Source organism: Amia ocellicauda, chromosome 10 (genome assembly GCF_036373705.1).
Source record: "Amia ocellicauda isolate fAmiCal2 chromosome 10, fAmiCal2.hap1, whole genome shotgun sequence".
Taxonomy (NCBI): Eukaryota; Metazoa; Chordata; class Actinopteri; order Amiiformes; family Amiidae; genus Amia; species Amia ocellicauda.
In genome coordinates, this window is record NC_089859.1 from 32706996 (window position 1) to 32726775 (window position 19780).

Below are 19780 nucleotides of genomic sequence, written 5' to 3' on the forward strand. Positions count from 1 at the left end.
ACCCAACTGGTGCATTGGAGCTCTTGCTTGCTGCTGGGGCCCTTTTCTTGCTGTGCAGGCATCACAGCGATGGCAGCAGCTTTCCACATCCCTTCTACTCTTAAAATGGAGGGCTGGATAGCAGTGGGTGCCACTCATTTGGTGTTTTGATGATGGCAGTGGAGAGCTCTGTCTAACACGGTCCAAAATATCGTCGGTTCAATTGGGTTGAGATATGGTGACTGCGTAGGCCATAGCATATGATTCACATAATGTTCATTCTCATCAAACCATTCAGTGTGCCCTCGTGCCCTGTGGATGCTCCTGCCATTCGTGCCCCAATAATGACCCCTCTTTCAAAGTCACTTAGATCCTTCTGCCATCTTGACCCAACATCGAGGTCAACTGGGCCTGCTCAGCATTTTTATACATACCACAGAGCATGATAGGATGTTAATTGCTTAATTGTATCATGCAGTACACCTCTTTGAAGGCATCTGCATTTGTTATGTTCCGCCATTCATTTATTCTGATTTTTCCTTTAATTTGTCACCCGTTTGTAAATATATTTTACACATCTGACCTGCTGTTCCCTCCATGACTGACTCCCCCTTCATAAAACTAGATGAGACAGACCTGGTGTGGAGAGGCAGGAGGAGAGCCTGTGATTACGAGCGAGAGAGAAGATGGGAAAGACAGACAGGAAAGACGACAATGCAGACTTTTGGAATTGGACTTCAACTTGGAATATGGATTGTGGGTTGGACTTGGTGGCTGTTATATTTGTATTATTGTTAGTTACTTGTGTACTGAGGAACTTGTTATATGTGTAGTTTATGCTCGAGAGGAGCTAGGGTCTTGTTTTGGATTTCTTTGAGCACCAGCACACTTTTAATATAATAAAAGCATGTCTCTTACACCGTACCCCTGACTACTGTTTCCCTGTGCTGCATGTTCCACCACTGACACCCTTGCCTGTGGCAGGGAGATGCACAATGAGACACAGACACACAGTGAGACACACAAAGACAGTCAAAAATGCACATACAGAGACACAGACAGAGAGACACACTCACAAACACACAGATATAGAGACAGTAACACAGACACACATACAGACACACATACAGACTTACAGACACACAGACACTGTTAAAAGGGGGTTCTGGGGGAGATGTGATATACTCAGAGTGAAGGAGGGATTTGCTGACAGAGACAGCTGTGGGGGCAGTCACTTATGCAGTCACACACACACACACACACACACTCACACATAGACACAGTAACACACATAGTCACAGTCACATACACACAGTCTCACAAACGAGCTGACACAGAGCAAAACGAACTTTCCAACTGTCCTGCTCCCTCTTTCTCCTCTCCATCTCTCTCCTCTCTCCATTCAAACTCTCTCTGGGCAGAGGCAGGGTGTGTGGCTGGGGAGAGAGTTACGACATTATTGTGATTTTTAGTTTGTTAGCCTAGTTTTTCAGCACCATTGCCTAGGGTAATCTGCACCTCCATAGTGGACTGGAATAGATACACCGGTGTATAGGATAGCAGGGATAGCAAGGGATAGCAGTACTGATAAGGAGCAGGCTTTGCTCTCAACAACATTTACGGTTTGTTGTATGCGGTTCAATAGTCTTTCTGTGGTGTAGGACTCAGATATCTTTTGGGAGGAGGCATTGTTTATGAGTACCATACTAATTCTGCAATAAATACCACAACACTGAGCCCATCTACTTGGGGACAGTGGAAAGATTCCATAGTGCATAAATACTACGCAGATAGTGTAGTCACAGTCACTGGTGTCCTCATCTGTTAAACGAGCTACAAGATCCAAAGCATATTGGAGGGGTGAACCAGTAGGGATCATTGTAGAGGGGGTAAAACAGATCACATTCAAAACTTACACTGTCACTCTGTGGAGACAGAAACACCAGTAAGATGGAGAAATCCATAGCAGATTACTTAGCTAAACTTAGCCCTAAAGAGGATATATTTGTCAGGGCACACAGAGAAGAGGAACCGTTCACCTGGGTAGAACAAAATAATCTGTCGCAAGCCAAAGGGCTATGGCATCTAAATTAGAGAGTTGTGTACAATTTTCACATCACGTCTCACAGCTTCATCATGGTTCCCTCTCTCCTTATTTGACATGAGAGGTGGTTTTGCAGAGTGGCAGGCCCTTGCGGTTCCAGTGTCATGAATTCTCATCTCAGCCAGTACCTCCAAAGTATTGTAAGTAGTGAAATAATTGTCGCAGGTGAAGAACGACAGCCGCTCCAAGACCCATATGCTTCTTGTTGTCTTGGGAGAGCTCCATAGTAGCACCTTGATGGAGGAGGAAATCGTATGCAAGACCAATTTTGCCACAGAGGAAATTGATCTTCACACCCCATGAATTGTTTCACAGAGAGTACCCCTCTGAAAGGCACCATTTGTTAGTCAACGCAAAGATTTTCTTCCAATGGGAGCTCCAAACAGCGCTCCCGAATGGAGTCATACAGTGGGTGCATAGTGATGTGTCTCATAGTGATATGTGGAAGCAAAGATATGTTTGATTTCCTGGATTTCCTGGAGATTGTGAGCTATGTTTTTCAACTTCGATGAATCGCGCATTTCAGGGCTCCATTTTTCACAATTCTGAAAAGACCCCAGACTTTTAGTTAAAAGTCCACATATTACAAGGAATTTCATAACATGATCAGTAGAAGTTTTACCAAATAGATACAGTTTCTTGGGTTGGAGTATTGAAACTGTTACAAAATGAAAACAGTAGATCCAAGGAAATAATCATCTTATGTAGTCACTTAAATTAAAGGCCAATCACTACTATTTGCACAAAACCTGCTCATAATGTCAGTTCCTGTGTACTACATATTTTCCCTAAACTATAAAGGTACTAATGATAAGGTTTGAATTGACAAAAAAGGGAAAAAATACTTTCACCATTATTAACTTTGCAGAGCACAATAAATGTCTTAGAAATGTTTTTTTTTCATTTGTCACAATGCTTTCCCTTTTTCCATCTTACTCCATAAACGTTTAACATAAAGACACTTCATTATCAATGTGAGGTCACCACATCACCTTGAAATTGCATTTCTAAGGTGTCTGCTGACTCAGACCCCTTATTAATTACCTCACAATGGTCAATAACATTCTTTTGTGACTCAGCTCTTTATTTTTAATTAACGTATCAAGTTCAGACTGTGCTAGGAAAAGGTTTAGCATGACAATGCTAGGCTGTTCTGAATTGCTGTTTAGATTGACAGAATACCTATAGTGAGGGCTTCTTTCCCCAATCTATTACTTCTGTCCCATTATATATTCGGTTGAGATGATATTAAGACTGGATGGATGTCAATTTATTTAGTTTGAGTCAAGAAATTCAGTTAATAAAAATCTGTAACTTAAATAGTTTTGGTTTACTGGCACCTTTTTGGCTAGTAACTTTTACTTTCACTTTAGCCAACTCTATAAAACATAAATGTTAACTTAGTGTACTGAGAAATATAGAAATCAAACCAATTATTTATGACTCTATGAATATTCTTCTTTTCAAAGAATAAAACCCATACTTCTTATGAATTATGTTTGCTCTTTATTTTTTCACTGAATTCCCTTTTCAATGTCATATGTAATGTCCTATTAGTAATTTAATAAATTATGTTGCAGAAATTATGTTTACAAAATCATATTTGAAATAATATTTGAGAATGTATTTCTTTCAATCTGCTTGGAGGAATAATTTTGCATAGTTAAAGAAAAGTGATCTATATATTTATTTTCTTGGTGCATGTGTGTGTGTGTGTGTGTGTGTGTGTGTGTTGGGGGGAGGGGGGGCGCATAATAAGAAAAAAGTGTAAAAAATGTAGTCTGTTACATTTTACAATTCCTGATTAACAGCTCAAAACATTTGCCATCATGTTATATCCTGAACATTTCTTTTTGTCAAGCAATAGACTAGACAGCATATTTTCATAATGAGTTTTCAGTTGGTGAAATGCATAGCTTTGAGCAAAATTATAGATGTTCAGCCACACAGTCTATCATCTGATTTTGTTAAGCTCCTGAATCTTGAACGTCTGCTAACAGACTTCTGTTTATTTGGCCCTGAAAGAATACTGCAAATATTATATAGGCAAGCAGTTGCTAAATTAAAACTATTTTTTTCTGGAGATCACATTGGAGTTGGACAAATTAATAAGCTAGAAAGTAAACACACACATCTAAGTAATAAATTACTATGATAAATAAAATAATTACAATTTAGCTTCTGTCACTGAACATAAGAAAACAGCTGCTAAACCCAACATTGATTCATCTGTTCCAGACCATAGAAGTATAAGAAAGATTAAAGTTCTCCAATTTCACTAGCCACCTTGATTCAGAAATCTGATCACAGTAGCAATGGAAAGAGATTTACTTACCAAGACAATTCTGAGGAAAATATATGCCTTCTGCCACTACCTACCAAGAATCCCTGTTTGAATAACACCACAATTGTCTCCAATCCATTGCTCACTTTGGCAGAAAGTACACCATATTTATATAATATTATTAATAACTACATCTTGCATTTTCCATCATCATCCCCCCCCCCCAAAAAAAAACAACAACCCAAAAACCTTTACAATTTCAAAGATTTCAGAAAATTAGGCAGTCTGGAATTATGTAGAGGCTCACAAACTTTTGCCCTGTACCTGCTGACTTTGTGTGGGTAAGAACCTTATCATTGGACAATGCTGTACTAATCAATTCAATCTTTTTTTTTGCTTCTATCCTTTCTTCTATTTTCCCACTCTAATTTTGAATCAAACCGAATAATTGCAAATCTGAAATGCATTGAATAATTTTGAAAATTAAAAATACATATTCAGGACAAATAAATATGTATCAACGACCTCTCTAAAATGTAGTGTTATTTAGTGTTCTGTAGTTGCCAATTTACTTTATAGTGCATGAAGAATAAATGCAATTTTATGTATACAGAAATATGCTTCAAAAAACATACACTGTTTAGCAACTGAAAGGCTTTACAACAACTAATGTTTGAAGGTTGCCCTTTTTCACCTAATGAAGTATCAGCACAAAGGTAACATGGTAATTCGGATCGTCAACCTCAAATGTGAGGTGCTTTAATTAAAAAACTGAATAATCTCTTCCTGCTAGACTTCTCATTCAACCTACCGTGAATAATGAACAGAGGTATATGAAAAGTGCGCTAAACAATGGGCAATTATAGAGTGAATAGGCATTTCCATCTACCAAGGTTAAATAGAAAGGCTACAGTGGGGAAACAGAGCGTCTTATGCATGGAATACAAATGTCTAATTGTATTAATCTGTGTAGCACATTCCTTTGAGTATTAGGATACCAGTATCGGCAGCAGCAGGATAGGCTTAGTCAAGTTTCTGTGTCACTGAGGCAAAATGGGAGAGAGAGACAAAAAAAAAGTGAAGAGAATAGGTCATGAGGTGTCAGATTTATATCTCAAAATAAATGTCTCAGGTCCAAAACCTTTAAGCATCAGCATCAATATTCATAAAAAGGCCCTTTACTTAGTTCTTTTTTTTTGTATTGTCACAGTCATAAAGCAACCATAATCTGGTACTGTCAAAAGTTGTGTGGAAACTTCATTAGAGAAAGGTGAAGGCGGTAGGACTGTTCAATTGTAAGAGACACTAGATTTTTCTGGTTCTGTGTTGTGTCCTCGAATGATCTTTATTGTTGACACTGTAGCGTGTCTACTCTGTTGCTACAGAAATAGACCCACACAATGGGCCAGAGGGGGAAACATATGAATATAGATCTGAAAAGAGCTTGAGATCACTTACAGTCTATGAATGGCCTTTGTGAATGTTTTAGAAGCAAGAAAGTTTGTTGTATGTTGAGCTACTTCTGGTTAATTGTGAAACATGTCAAATGAAAACAAAGCTTGGCCTTGGGTTAAGATCCTTGGGGATGCAAAAACAAACCTGACCTGACTCGCTCGTGTTATTCTGTCTTTGTTATGTTGCATTGCCTTTACTATGTCTTCACCCTCGAACAGTGCTACAATTTGCTCATACCCTCGGGGAACGATAAACCTTTCCTTTTCATCACTTCACCACTCAGTAAAGATTGAGCAAGTTGAACAACACCATGTTAAAGCCTACACACAGGGAACTCACTCAAGAATGCAATATTGTTTTATGCAAATATTAATCTGACTAGTGCTTAGGGGATGAATCTGAATCTTTCTAAATGAAAAAAAAATCCTTGCCAAGGAAATTAATAAGAACATCAGAACATAAGAAAGTTTACAAATGAGAGGAGGCCATTTGACCCATCGTGCTCATTTGGTGTCCATTAATAACTAAGTGATCCAAGGATCCTATCCAGTCTGTTTTTGAATGTTCCCAAATTTTCATCTTCAACCACATCACTGGGGAGTTTGTTCCATATTGTGACAACTCTCTGTGTGAAGAAGTGTCTCCTGTTTTCCATCTTGAATGCCATAATAATAATAATAATAATAATAATAATAATAATAATAATAATAATGACATCCTTCATGATTTTGTTGAACACAATTCTAAATAAATATGTATATTGTGGCCATGCGAGGAGTGGTACAGAATGGGAGGTATATCCGGGCAAGGCTCCTTCTCCCTTTTTCCACTCTCAATGATATGGAAATGTACCTGCCATGTCCCGACCACCTGGCACCTGCGCCAATCTAAGCTGTATAAGGATTTGGCAAAGTACTTGAGGGGAAACATGAGAAGGGTGTATAGGAATGCTTTTGGGCTGCAAGGGTGAGTAAGAGAGAAAGGATATGCAATAATGAATGAACCATACTGTTATATAAAAAAAATTAAAATAGAAATTAAACTGAAAACTTTAATCTTGATTTATTTTCTAGGAAACCTAAAACAGATGCTATGTACTTTTACTTCAGTTTTTAAAAAGTAATAATGAAGTTACAGACGTTTTATATACATTGCAAACTTATGTTGATATTATGGGTAGTTCAATTTATTTACTTTTACTCTAGCTAAACTTTTTTCTACCTTTCTTTACATTCTACAGATCTGCATAAAGTTATCATAAAACATAGCAAAGTCTGAATGATACCTAACCTGAACTTTTATTAATGTCATGCATTTGTCTAGATTCAGAGTGTATATAAAGTTAATTGGCCTATTCAGAATGCTGTGCACTGTGGAGCAATGCAATTTGGTATAAATATAATTGGGACTATGGGGAATAGGGCATTGGGCACTGTGCAGTTGTAGCATGCCATTCCAAGGATGCATACCATCCAATATGGACACAAATGGTGGTCACACTGATCCTCATGCTTGTGTTTACTGCCCATGGTCCAATTTCTATTTAATTTTTTCACTATGCAGTTGTTACCATACAGTTCCAACTAAGTTAATAAGAACCCTGTATATACACTCACCTAAAGGATTATTAGGAACACCTGTTCAATTTCTCATTAATGCAATTATCTAACCAACCAATCACATGGCAGTTGCTTCAATGCATTTAGGGGTGTGGTCCTGGTCAAGACAATCTCCTGAACTCCAAACTGAATGTCTGAATGGGAAAGAAAGGTGATTTAAGCAATTTTGAGCGTGGCATGGTTGTTGGTGCCAGACGGGCCGGTCTGAGTATTTCACAATCTGCTCAGTTACTGGGATTTTCACGCACAACCATTTCTAGGGTTTACAAAGAATGGTGTGAAAAGGGAAAAACATCCAGTATGCGGCAGTCCTGTGGGCGAAAATGCCTTGTTGATGCTAGAGGTCAGAGGAGAATGGGCCGACTGATTCAAGCTGATAGAAGAGCAACTTTGACTGAAATAACCACTCGTTACAACCGAGGTATGCAGCAAAGCATTTGTGAAGGCACAACACGTACAACCTTGAGGCGGATGCGCTACAACAGCAGAAGACCCCACCGGGTACCACTCATCTCCACTACAAATAGGAAAAAGAGGCTACAATTTGCACAAGCTCACCAAAATCGGACAGCTGAAGACTGGAAAAATGTTGCCTGGTCTGATGAGTCTCGATTTCTGTTGAAACATTCAGATGGTAGAGTCAGAATTTGGCGTAAACAGAATGAGAACATGGATCCATCATGCCTTGTTACCACTGTGCAGGCTGGTGGTGGTGGTGTAATGGTGTGGGGGATGTTTTCTTGGCACACTTTAGGCCCCTTAGTGCCAATTGGGCATCGTTTAAATGCCACGGCCTACCTGAGCATTGTTTCTGACCATGTCCATCCCTTTATGACCACCATGTACCCATCCTCTGATGGCTACTTCCAGCAGGATAATGCACCATGTCACAAAGGTCGAATCATTTCAAATTGGTTTCTTGAACATGACAATGAGTTCACTGTACTAAACTGGCCCCCACAGTCACCAGATCTCAACCCAATAGAGCATCTTTGGGATGTGGTGGAACGCGAGCTTCGTGCCCTGGATGTGCATCCCACAAATCTCCATCAACTGCAAGATGCTATCCTATCAATATGGGCCAACATTTCTAAAGAATGCTTTCAGCACCTTGTTGAATCAATGCCACGTAGAATTAAGGCAGTTCTGAAGGCGAAAGGGGGTCAAACACAGTATTAGTATGGTGTTCCTAATAATCCTTTAGGTGAGTGTACATGATAATGTGTCAATGCATGTACAGTATCATTGTGATAAGTAGACAAATTCAGATTTGGAAACCATAGTCATACTGAAGAAAAAGAAGAAAAAAAATCCATAAGTTCCAATTCATCTCACTCTGTAATAAATGAGTATACTAGTTTTTGGGGTCCTGGCAGAAGACACACTCTGGTTTCTGGTCTGATTGTTGCTCCACTTGAATTGTCACAGAGTGGCAGCCAAAGCTCTTGAAGCAAGCCTGGGTGATTTCTTTAAGGGCCGACTGAGGATCCACCGTGTCATCTGTAAAAACAAGACCAAGATAATAGACATCCCCAAACTATCATGACTGGCCTTCACTCGGAACATAGATTTTCTAGTATGATTGGGCTAGATGCTGAAGTAATTCCTTCATTTGCATTTCACTGTATTATTACTGATTAGACCATGTGAATCAGCTGATAAAATACAAATAAGAAAATGCATTCCATTTAAAACATTTATATGATATTAACCTTTGATCTCAAGTGATCTAAGAATACACTAACTAAAAAGGCTGTTGATCACAAGGGGGAGTGCAGGGCAGATGTATTTATTACATAATCCACACTTTTAGCTAAATATTCAACACTTTTAGAACATAATCCACAGTTAGCTACATAATCAACACTTTTAGCAACATAATCCACACTGTTAGCTACATAATAAACACTTTTAGCTACATAATCCACACTTTTATGACACTTACTTAAAATACAGTTAAAATAAAATCCATACACTGCAGCTTGCTATATCACGTGTGAAAATGTTGATAATAGCAACCAGTGTTGTTTTAATTGCAGCCTATGCAGTACAACTTCAAACTAATGCATCAATATTAAAAATTTGCCACAAAACACTACCTAAATCATTCACACAAAACAGTAAAGCAGCAGATTTCCCTTTTTGGTAATATAATTTTTTCAATGAAAGAGCATTATGGCCTATTCCTGGCAATTGTATGTTTGATTCGAGAAGAATAATTTGGAAAATATTGTATTTTCAAAGTAATCTATCAAAATAACATGAACATATCTCTTACCTATGGCAACATGAGCAGAAAGCACAACCTGATTCATTGTGAGAGCCCAGATATGAAGGTTATGAACAGCTTTAACCCCCTTCACTGTAAAAATCCTCTCTCTTATGCTATTGTAATTAACCCCAGCAGGTGCACCTGAAAACACACAAACAAAACAAGACATTAAAGACTATATGTCACAGTAGCATCAAAATGAACTGCCATTACCCAATTGATCTTTAAACTCTCAGGCAAGATGTACAGAAAGACAAGAAAAGATCATGATGCGTAATTCAAGTTCCATTATTCACTGCGCTATTTAGCTCTATTGTTGAAAGCCTGGCACTTTTAACCATTTATCTTTTATGTTTCACAGATTAATAATGTTTCAGGGTTTTAATAAACGTGACAGGAAATCTTTCAGTTATTCTTTCCATGCATATTATTCCAGCATTTTGCTTAACCTGAATTCTAGTTTGTAAATGTAAGTACTCGAGGTAAATTTATCAAAAACACTTTGCATTCGTCTACCCAATTGAAATACTCAATCTGGAGGACATACCTTCCATTAGAACCACCAAGATATCCCGTAAAATGGTTGCAGTAGTGCCCAACACAAACACGGAGAAGAGAAATGTACAAATAGGATCAGCTATTTTATATTCAGGCTGAAAAGAAATAAAAAAAGAAAATCAAAATGCTTATTTCACTTTGCAAATTCCAACATACACAGAAAGACAGTAAAACACAGAGGTAAGTCAAATATATATTAGATTGTAAATGTAAATTATTGTTTCATATATATTCATGGTACTAGTGTATATTTGAGCAAATTATTACTGTGATCACGATCTGGTAACCTGGTAATGCTACTTTAAAACCATCAAATTAGGTTGTAATTGTGAGGGTGGTTTGAAATGTTTTGAGAAGTATATACAAGGAATCACCAGGGATACTCACACATTGTTACTTAATGTGTATTTTCCTAATTTAATGGGCTTTAATTTCATATATTGGAAATGTATGTGCAGGGCATGAATAGGAGGAAATCCAGTTTCCAATGGCTTTTTCGGTTCGCACCGCTGACCTTAAAGAAGATGATGACTGCGCTGACCAGCACGCTGATGCTTTGTAGAAGGTCTCCCACAACATGAACAAAGGCTGCTCTCACACTAGCATTGCCCTGAGGATGGCTGTTGGACTCCTGTATACTGTGTTTCTGGTGACTGTGCCCGTGGCCGTGGCTACTGAGGCCTCCGTGACTGTGGCCATGTCCTGATTGGTGCAATGTCAATCCCATTCTGCAGAAGAAACCAATTCAAGGTCAGATCAGGGGGATGAGTAGCATTGGGGAGTAGTGGTAAGGGCTCTGGACTCTGAAGTGGAGTGTTGTGGGTTCAATCCCAGGTGGGAGAAACTATATCCTTGTTAAGGTACAAACACTTCATGGAGAAGTGAACCCTTTGGGTTCCCTGGACTACCCAGAAGTCAGAGTTCTGGGGCAGGACATATCATATTACAGATCTATTTGCTAGGCAGACATGGAATGTGTCCGTTATCATAACTCCCATCACAGAGACAAAACTCGAGAGTTTCGGTTGACATATCTGCACGGTTTGCCTAGTAGTAGATGACGTGGGACTCTATCTCATTTCTGGTAGGTCCGAAGAGCAGCATGTATATTGTTTATGTAGTTAGCTCTGAGCTCATCCTCAAAATATAGGGAGTTGTGGTTTGACATTTCCAGAATAGAGTCGAGAGGAAGGCTGTGGGTTCTAAACTTGCACAGAAACACAGTTTTGCGAGAGTATGTTATTTCTGCAATGAAGACAAATTTCAGTCCCCCTGGCCCCGAGAGGCCTGCCACGGCAACAGTTCTAACAGTGAGATATGTCAATGTAAAATCTGCAACTTTTAAAGGTTAATCCTAATCCTACAATAAGAAAGCCGATACATGGTTACAGAAGGTTAAATAATCAGTATGCCTACATAATATCAGAACAAAACTTAATAATCCCTAACAGTGAGTAGAATATGTTATATAAAATTCCTTACAGTTGCCCTCTTTAATGGGACGTGAAACACGTCACATTAACCTATTGAGAAAAGCTGCTATTTCCTTTGTTTCAAGAGTTGAGCCCTGTGGGCCCCAAGGCGTTTGGGGTTCAGAGCATCCCTTGAGGACGACACAAACCGTAACATACAGTGCTGTAAACAGGTACGAATGCAAGGGCCACAAATAAGTAAGAAAAGTAATATAAGAATACATGGAATAGCCACAGTCACATAAGGGGCCATCCATCCAAAAATAAACCACCACCATCCCCAAGTCTTTTCACCAGTTTCCTCGTCCCTCAGTTGTTGAGAAACTACTCTCATGTCATGAAGAGCAGTGGTTATGTCACCCTCCTCAGCGTCATTCGGGGGAATGTATGTACAACAGTGTTCTCCTACCATATGATAAACACCCCCTTACTGAGCTCATAACATATCAAGAACTAGTCTATTTTGGGTAGTCATAAGACGAGTGGCCGTCAATTCTGTCTTAATAGCCTCTATAGCAGTAATGGTGTCATAAGCAAATTGTGCCAGTCTATAATGTAAATGCTCTATACTGTGCCATTGTTGTACAGTTCCTAATGGAGAGAAAATTGAAGTCCAGAACTGCCTAGCTTGCGAAGTGAGGCGGTGCTCCTCAGGTATAGAATCTACCGAGGTGTGTGCGGAGGCTGCCCTCTTACTTCGTTTCAAGTGTTTTGATCTTCTATGTGGCCACTTATCCGTGGACACGAAACAAACAAGCCTAACCAGTCAGTGGGCAGGTGAGAATAAGCTTTATTTCCACAGGTGGGAAGGTGGTGTTACAGGTGTCGGGCTGTTCGGAACATGTAAGCCCAAAACTGTCACTGTTCAAGACAGGAGGGGTGCAGGTGTAGTTACATAGGGTTGGGGGAAGATTTCCAACAGCAGTGTAAGTGTCATTGGTGTCATTCTGTTTTGACCTTATTTCTGTTTAGGCAAGGTACTTTACCTCAGCTGTATAAATGGGTAATTGTTTGTACAAATAATGAGATATGTTGTAAGCCACCCTGGATAAGGAGGTTGTCTGCTATAGTGGATTTTTTTTCCCTTATCCAAAGAGACTCAGGTTGAGTCTCAGCTCTGGATATTTTATTAAATGCAAGGGAAGAGCCACCTATCACTCATGAAGCGATAAAGCAACTCTTAAAGAAATTGGAAACATACAGAGCAATATATACTTGTCGTTTTGGTGGTCGTATTGACTGGGAGGGCACACGGTGTACTTGGTGGGACCTGGGAGTGTCTAATCTATCACAATATTTGTATTTATGTATGTGAGAAATCAAACAGGAGTTTTACACCCAACTCTTGTGTGCCTGCAGGCCTGATTGGGAAACCTGTCTGTAAACAAGAGCTGCACCTGGATATTGTATAAGCAAACCTGGGGCTGGATTAAATCAAAGCTTTGACCCACCTGCTAATAGAAAACTACAAATCTGTGCAGTAGCGGTTACATTTATGATTAGAAGAAAGTGGCATCTTACTAAAAATGCAGCCACAACTGAGTACAGTTTAGTTTTCTATTAGCATGTGGGTCAAAGTTTTGATTTAATCCGGCCTCTGGTCCCCAACTGCCTGCAAAGTGAGGGCTATACAGTCTGTCTCTGCTAAACAAAATTGGCCACAATATTTGAAGACAAGAATCATATGACACAATGATCTTGCCTAAAGCTTATTTTTCTCTTCTGCAATCTCTCGAAACAGACCCACTTACATGATATTGGCTATTACAGCGCATCCTGAGGTGATGAGCATAACAGTGCCCTCGATAACATAGTCATCAGTTATCAGTCTCTTGCAGGCCAGGTAGACCAACACACCTGTCACTAGCCAGATGGTAAAAACTGAAAGCAAGGCACCCAGAATTTCTGTTGAGAAACAAAATGCAAAAAGCAAGAAGTAGTTAGATCATTGTCTAGTTTAAATAATCAAGGCAAGTCAAAAACAAATTCATTAACAAGGCAGTTATTTCTTCAAATTCAGACTGTAGACACCTGTGGAAGCAAGAGACTGGTTTGCAAAGCCTGGGGGATGCTGATACAAATGTAGCCAGCATTTAATGTACATTAAACCATACTAGCACCATTCTCACCCCTCCTAGAGTTCAATCCAATAATCCAATCATTCAGATAAGGCCACAAGGGTTTCAAACAAAGAACTTCATTTCTACCTGCTCTGTGCCATCCATAATTTAGCTTCTTTGTGGCAGGCCTGGAGGAGAGCCATAGGGAACACAAGCTGATCATGAAGCTGGTGAAGTCCACAAGGAGATGGGCTGCATCAGTAATGACGGCCAGACTCCCAGCAAAGTACCCACCTAGTGAGAGATATTGGACTTTGTATTTGTAGTTCCCGTTTCTGCATCAAAATATGCTTTGCCAATGTCCAGGTTGAAAGACTTCGAAGAGGGGGCTTTTAACACATGTGAATGATTTTCTTCTCACATGCTGTATATGTTTATTGTGTACTATGGAGGTATGCATTTGATGACTTGACCATGAGGACAAGGGTTATTCGCACCCTGTTTTATAAAACCAAAGGAGGAGTTAATTGGAGTTAGAGCATGTTGAGGGCCTTGACCTAGTAAAGAGATAGAGTGCGCACAAACCTACCTACAATTTCACCGATCATGAAGACCAGACAGACAACTGAAACAATGTATAGTCTTTTACTCGCTTGTTTTTTCTCCCTCTCTCTGTCTTCCAAAGCTCGGCTATTGTCATGGCAGTGATTGATGGGAACCCCATCCTGGTCACATAGTCCTTTCTCTGGATCTTCAATGGTCATACTAAGCATAAGAGACGACAAAGACATTTCTGTGAACAATATTTTACCTCACATATATAACAACTCATCATGTATGATACATAAATATGAATTAATGCAGCTACTGGGTTCTCAATAATGTGAAAATCCCTAACATTACGAAGCCACCAATTTGGGCATAACAGCAGTGTCATGAAGTGAGCTTTGTGGATGGGTTAATCACAAGTACAACCAAGAGGACTCAACTCAGACTAAAATGTGTAGCTTTGATCAAAAATTGTATAGCATTGCATAGTGCACTTCAGTTAAAAAATAAAAACAGCAATGCTTTTTTGATTGTGCTCAATAAAGTGTAAAGCAAGATGCAAGGAGAAAAAACATTGCAGCCATCTTTCTGCGATGGAAGGTCAGCTTCACTCTTTGGAAAAGTATTACATTTTAATCTCCAATCAGTACTAGTAATTAAATATGCCTTTGAATGTCAGTGTATCATTGAGAATGCTCTCCAGATTAGAGTTAACATCTGCAAGACATCTGTTCAGTTGCTGATACATGAATGGAGTATCACATGGGGTGCTCAAGGTTAAATGTGATCATCACAGGAATCTCATGATCTCATATACAGCCATCTTAAAATTGCTTCAGGATAAAATTTTATAAAACGTTAGTTCAGAAAAAAAAAGATGATCTTACTAATGGGGTATATATATATACATATATGTGTGTGTGTGTGCGCGCGTGGCCCCATTAGTAAGATAATAAGGCTGTTCCTTTGTTGAAACTGTTGGTTATTTGCGACATCAAAACAACTTTCTGTTATAAAATGTGCTCAATGGTGAAAGGAATTCTAGTAGACAATTCTACACCTGATAGCGATTTCATGGCTCAGACAGAAAAAATGAAATGCAGTTCAATGATCCATTCAAGTTGGCTGAGCTCTACTGCAAAACATGACACATCACATGACGCAATTCCTCCAAGTTGTTCTATGTTCTCTCATATAGAAATACCTACATTTGGTAACGTCTCCTACCTTCTCCTGCAAAATGAATGAGGGTATGCAAAGGTCCATTTGCATACAACACTTACAGTCATTATATCATCTATATCAGAAAACATCCACATGGTAAGTTATGAACAAACTATCAGAATTGCTCTATCACCGGCGATTGTATGCTGAAATTGCGAATGCTTACAGGTGTTTGTACAATAAGCTGTTTTTGTAATATGTCCCATACCTTATCTTAATAAGGAATAGATTATGTATGCCGATTAATTTGTTACACAGACGTTAGTTTGAATGGAAGTTTCATTGGTTTGATCAGTTCTAAAGAGCTATATAATTTGCATTATGTAACTACATCAGAGGTCACCCTGAAGCTTGGGACGATAATAATAATAATAATAATAATAATAATAATAATAATAATAATAATGTATCAGATTATCAAATATAATCCAAAATAACTATGTTTCTAAAATGAACTTGTAGGTTGTAATATCAAATGTACAGAATTGGACACAATCATCAAGTGGACTAAATTAAGTTATACCTGAAATTAATTTACCCTCCTGTTGAACACAATGAAATTAAATTTGACACTACCAACGTTACACAACACGTATCGAATCAATTGAAGCATTATTTAATGGAACAATAATTCAATATCAACAACTGATGTAATTTTAATCAATATATTTAATTATCCTTGGCTTAAAATGCTAAAACAACTACTACTACTACCAGTAATAATAACATCTGCGCAATCAAAACGTTTTAACAGTTATGTACCATATTGATAGAAACAAAATGACGTTGGAAATAGTTATCTATCTTCATTATTACAGATTAAAGAAAACAATTAGTATTGTCATAGATTGTTATCATCTGGTTGACACTAGCCTACATTTTCAAAAGCTTTTTTAAATAAACAAATATAGAAAGACAATAAAAACAAAACAAACAAACACACAAAAACATGCATATGTATATATTTACCTTCCAACAGTCATGGTGTACATGTTGTCTCTTTTTTCACTCACCAAGTGAGACTTTTCAGGATCCTTTTTAAACATTTTGAGAGTCTCCAACAAAACGTGCGAATACTGTATTTTGTGTTATTATTTGTCAAATTGTAATGGTACAATAAAGTTAACCTAAATAATATGATATTGTTTTGCGCCTACAGCTCTTTAAAATGAAACTGATGTTTAAATCACTCCTTATGTGATTATATCAGTTGTTGCTTGTCAGATCTCAGGATGCCTGTGTCCTACTCTCTGTGGTCTATAATAATTGTTTTTGGTTTATCTTTTCTTTAGCATCTCAACTCTCAGCTCCTGTGTAATTTACATAAAGTAGGCTACTCAGCTCTGTTATTTGAAGCCTTGTGACTCAGGACCGTGTGCAAAATTTTTAGGCTGCTTGCAGCACCTTTCAGACATTGAAGATTGCAAGTTTCCTTGCATATGAAACCACAGAGAGGTGTGCACAGCTGCTGCAGAGATTATGGAGAAATCCCTTTTAAGGTACTCGGACAGAACGCTTTACATCCAGGTCACAAAAAGGTGAACATTAAAAAAAGTTTTGTAGAACATCTATGTATTATGTGTTTCTTATATCACATTATATACATATATTGTCCAAATGCTCCATATCCTCCAGTATGTCAAAATCAAACATTGTCTTCAATCTTATATGTTATTCACATAAACATGGATATAAAACTTCAGAATTCATGCATTGGATTATCCAACACACATTATCCAATTGACACGAGTTTACTTTATTTGGTGATCAAACTTGAAAATCTCTTTTGCATTAGTTGCTGTATGCTGTATTGTGCTTCCCGGTACGTATTTCTACATACAATATGATGTACTGTTATCTAACCGACTGTCAGATTCTTCTAAGACTACTTAATGTGTGTGATATCTAAATTCAACCGTTTTCAACCATTATTTAATTATTGGGGTAATTTGCTATATGTATTGCCATTTTGCAGTTCTTACATCATGTTTTGAGCTACATGCAGATCCATAATTCAGACGTTTAGGACATCAACAGTACTTAGGAAGTCTATTTTATTTGTTTTGCTAAATATAAAAGAACAATCCGTTTCTGAAAGCAAGGGTTGTGTCAGTATTGCTTTAATAATATAAAGTGTTGTTGTTGGGTTTATTTTCATTCTTGACCAGAAGATGGCAATACTTCCCCGTGTAATATTTGACACAATTATTTCTATCGTTTCTTATGTAATCTTGCTTATTTCTCAAACACTCGCATTTCTGTATTGCCGCGGAGCTCCCCTGCAGTAAGGGCTGAGTGCGCGTTTTTGCCTGCCTGAAACATAATTACATTTCAAAGCGTCAAATCAGCGGCTATCATTACCAGGCTTTCCACTCTGTCACTACTGTTGATTGATTTATTGTCCTCCAGGTCTATTGCATTTCCCCCCGTGAAATTATTGCCAATTTAAGCATGAATTATACTTTATTGTCATTTTTCTCTCGTCCGCATATTGATCAAAAATATAATTCCGACGGAAATGGATATAATTCACAGTCCTACCCTGCCGTTATCCTGCTGTGTGTAAAACGTTACATGACCAGCACATACATAAGCATTCACTGCTGTAGCATCCTTTACATGATTTAACGCAAACTCCCTTATAGGGAATAGGAATGAACCTCAATCATGGCAGTTGTTGTTTTTAAATGACACACGACTTTTACAGTAGCTTTCATTGTTTTAAAAACTGTTTTGAAACTGATATAATATTACCTCATTAAAGCAAGTTATCTGTACAGATGCCTTGGGAATCTAAATGGTACCCAATAATACCCAAACTTAGCAAATTGAGGACCAAACAGTATTGGCAAAAATTGTTTAATAGAAGTATGCAAGAAAATATCAAGAGAAAGAAAATATTGTATAGCGCATACAATAGAGATTAAACAAAATACAAAGAATATGTTGAACTGCAAAGAGATCTTAAGAAAGGGATCATGAAAGCAAAGAGGGAAATGGAAAGAAACATAGCTCTTGGAGCTAAAACTAATGCAAATAGCTTTTTTCAATACTACAACAGCAAGAGGTCAATAAAGGAGGAAGTGAAACAGCTAAAGGGCATAAATTGAAGCATCTTGGAAAACAAGCAAGATGTGGCAAATGTTCTAAATGAATATTTCACAGAGGTTTTTACAAAAGAAAAAATGGATAACATGCCACAGGTTAACAACCAGTCCAGTCAAATCCTAAGAGAGATCAGGATAAATGAGGAGGAGGTACTAAAGTGACTAGCAGAATTAAAAACAAACAAATCACCTGGGCCAGATGATATATTTCCAACAGTACTTTTATTATTTCTAGGCCGCTAACTCAAATATTCCAAATGACACGTAGAACAGGGGATGTGCCAACTGACTGGAAGACAGCAAATGTCATACCTATCCACAAGAAAGGGGACAAAACTGAGCCAGGAAATTACAGACCAATCAGTCTCACCTGCATTACTTGTAAAATGTTGGAAAAAATTATTAGATGTAAAATAGACGAGCATCTTAATGAAAACCATATTCTTGGAGATAGTCAACACGGATTTAGACGAGGCAGATCATGTCTTACACATTTATTGGAGTTGCTTGAACATTTAACTGCAGCTGTAGATCATGTGAAAGCATATGATATGATATACTTAGATTTCCAAAAAGCTTTTGATAAGGTTCCACACCAAAGACTGATCCTCAAATTGGAAGCTGTAGGCATTCAGGGTAATGTAAGTAGATGGATTATGAACTGGTTGATGTATAGGAAACAGAGGGTGTCGATAAGAGGAGTTGCTTGTAACTGGAGTGAGGTTGTTAGAGGAGTTCCACAGAGATCAGAACTAGGGGCTTCAAGGCTTCAATGCATTCAGGATGGAAAACAGGAGACACTTCTTCACATAGAGAGTCATCACAATCTGGAACAAACTCCCCAGCGATGCGGTTGAAGCTGAAAATGTGGGAACATTTAAAAATAGACTGGATAGGATCCTTGGATCACTTGGTTATTAATGGACACCAAACAAGCACGATGGGTCGAATGGCCTCCTCTCGTTTGTACACTTTCGTATGTTCTTAAGTTCTAAAATATTGGGGATCCTCTTGCTCCAGGGAACATTAAGAGGTGGCATAGTTTAATTCTTGTCCTGTAAGGAAGTACACTCACTGCCACATTCTCATTATTGTAG

General features: G+C 38.2%; 1 protein-coding gene across 1 annotated transcript; it reads right to left on the reverse strand.

Moving 5' to 3' along the window:
* Nucleotides 1-6860: 6860 nt before the first annotated feature.
* On the reverse strand, nt 6861-16901 carry LOC136760528 (proton-coupled zinc antiporter SLC30A8-like). The gene is made up of 8 exons (XM_066715968.1): nt 16546-16901; nt 14393-14568; nt 13951-14097; nt 13495-13648; nt 10786-10999; nt 10261-10366; nt 9720-9854; nt 6861-8941 (listed from the first exon to the last, which is right to left on the reverse strand). Exons 1-8 carry the CDS (start codon nt 16620-16622, stop codon nt 8796-8798), a joined length of 1155 nt encoding a protein of 384 aa, XP_066572065.1. The 5' UTR covers nt 16623-16901; the 3' UTR covers nt 6861-8795.
* Between the last annotated feature and the right edge of the window lie 2879 nt (nt 16902-19780).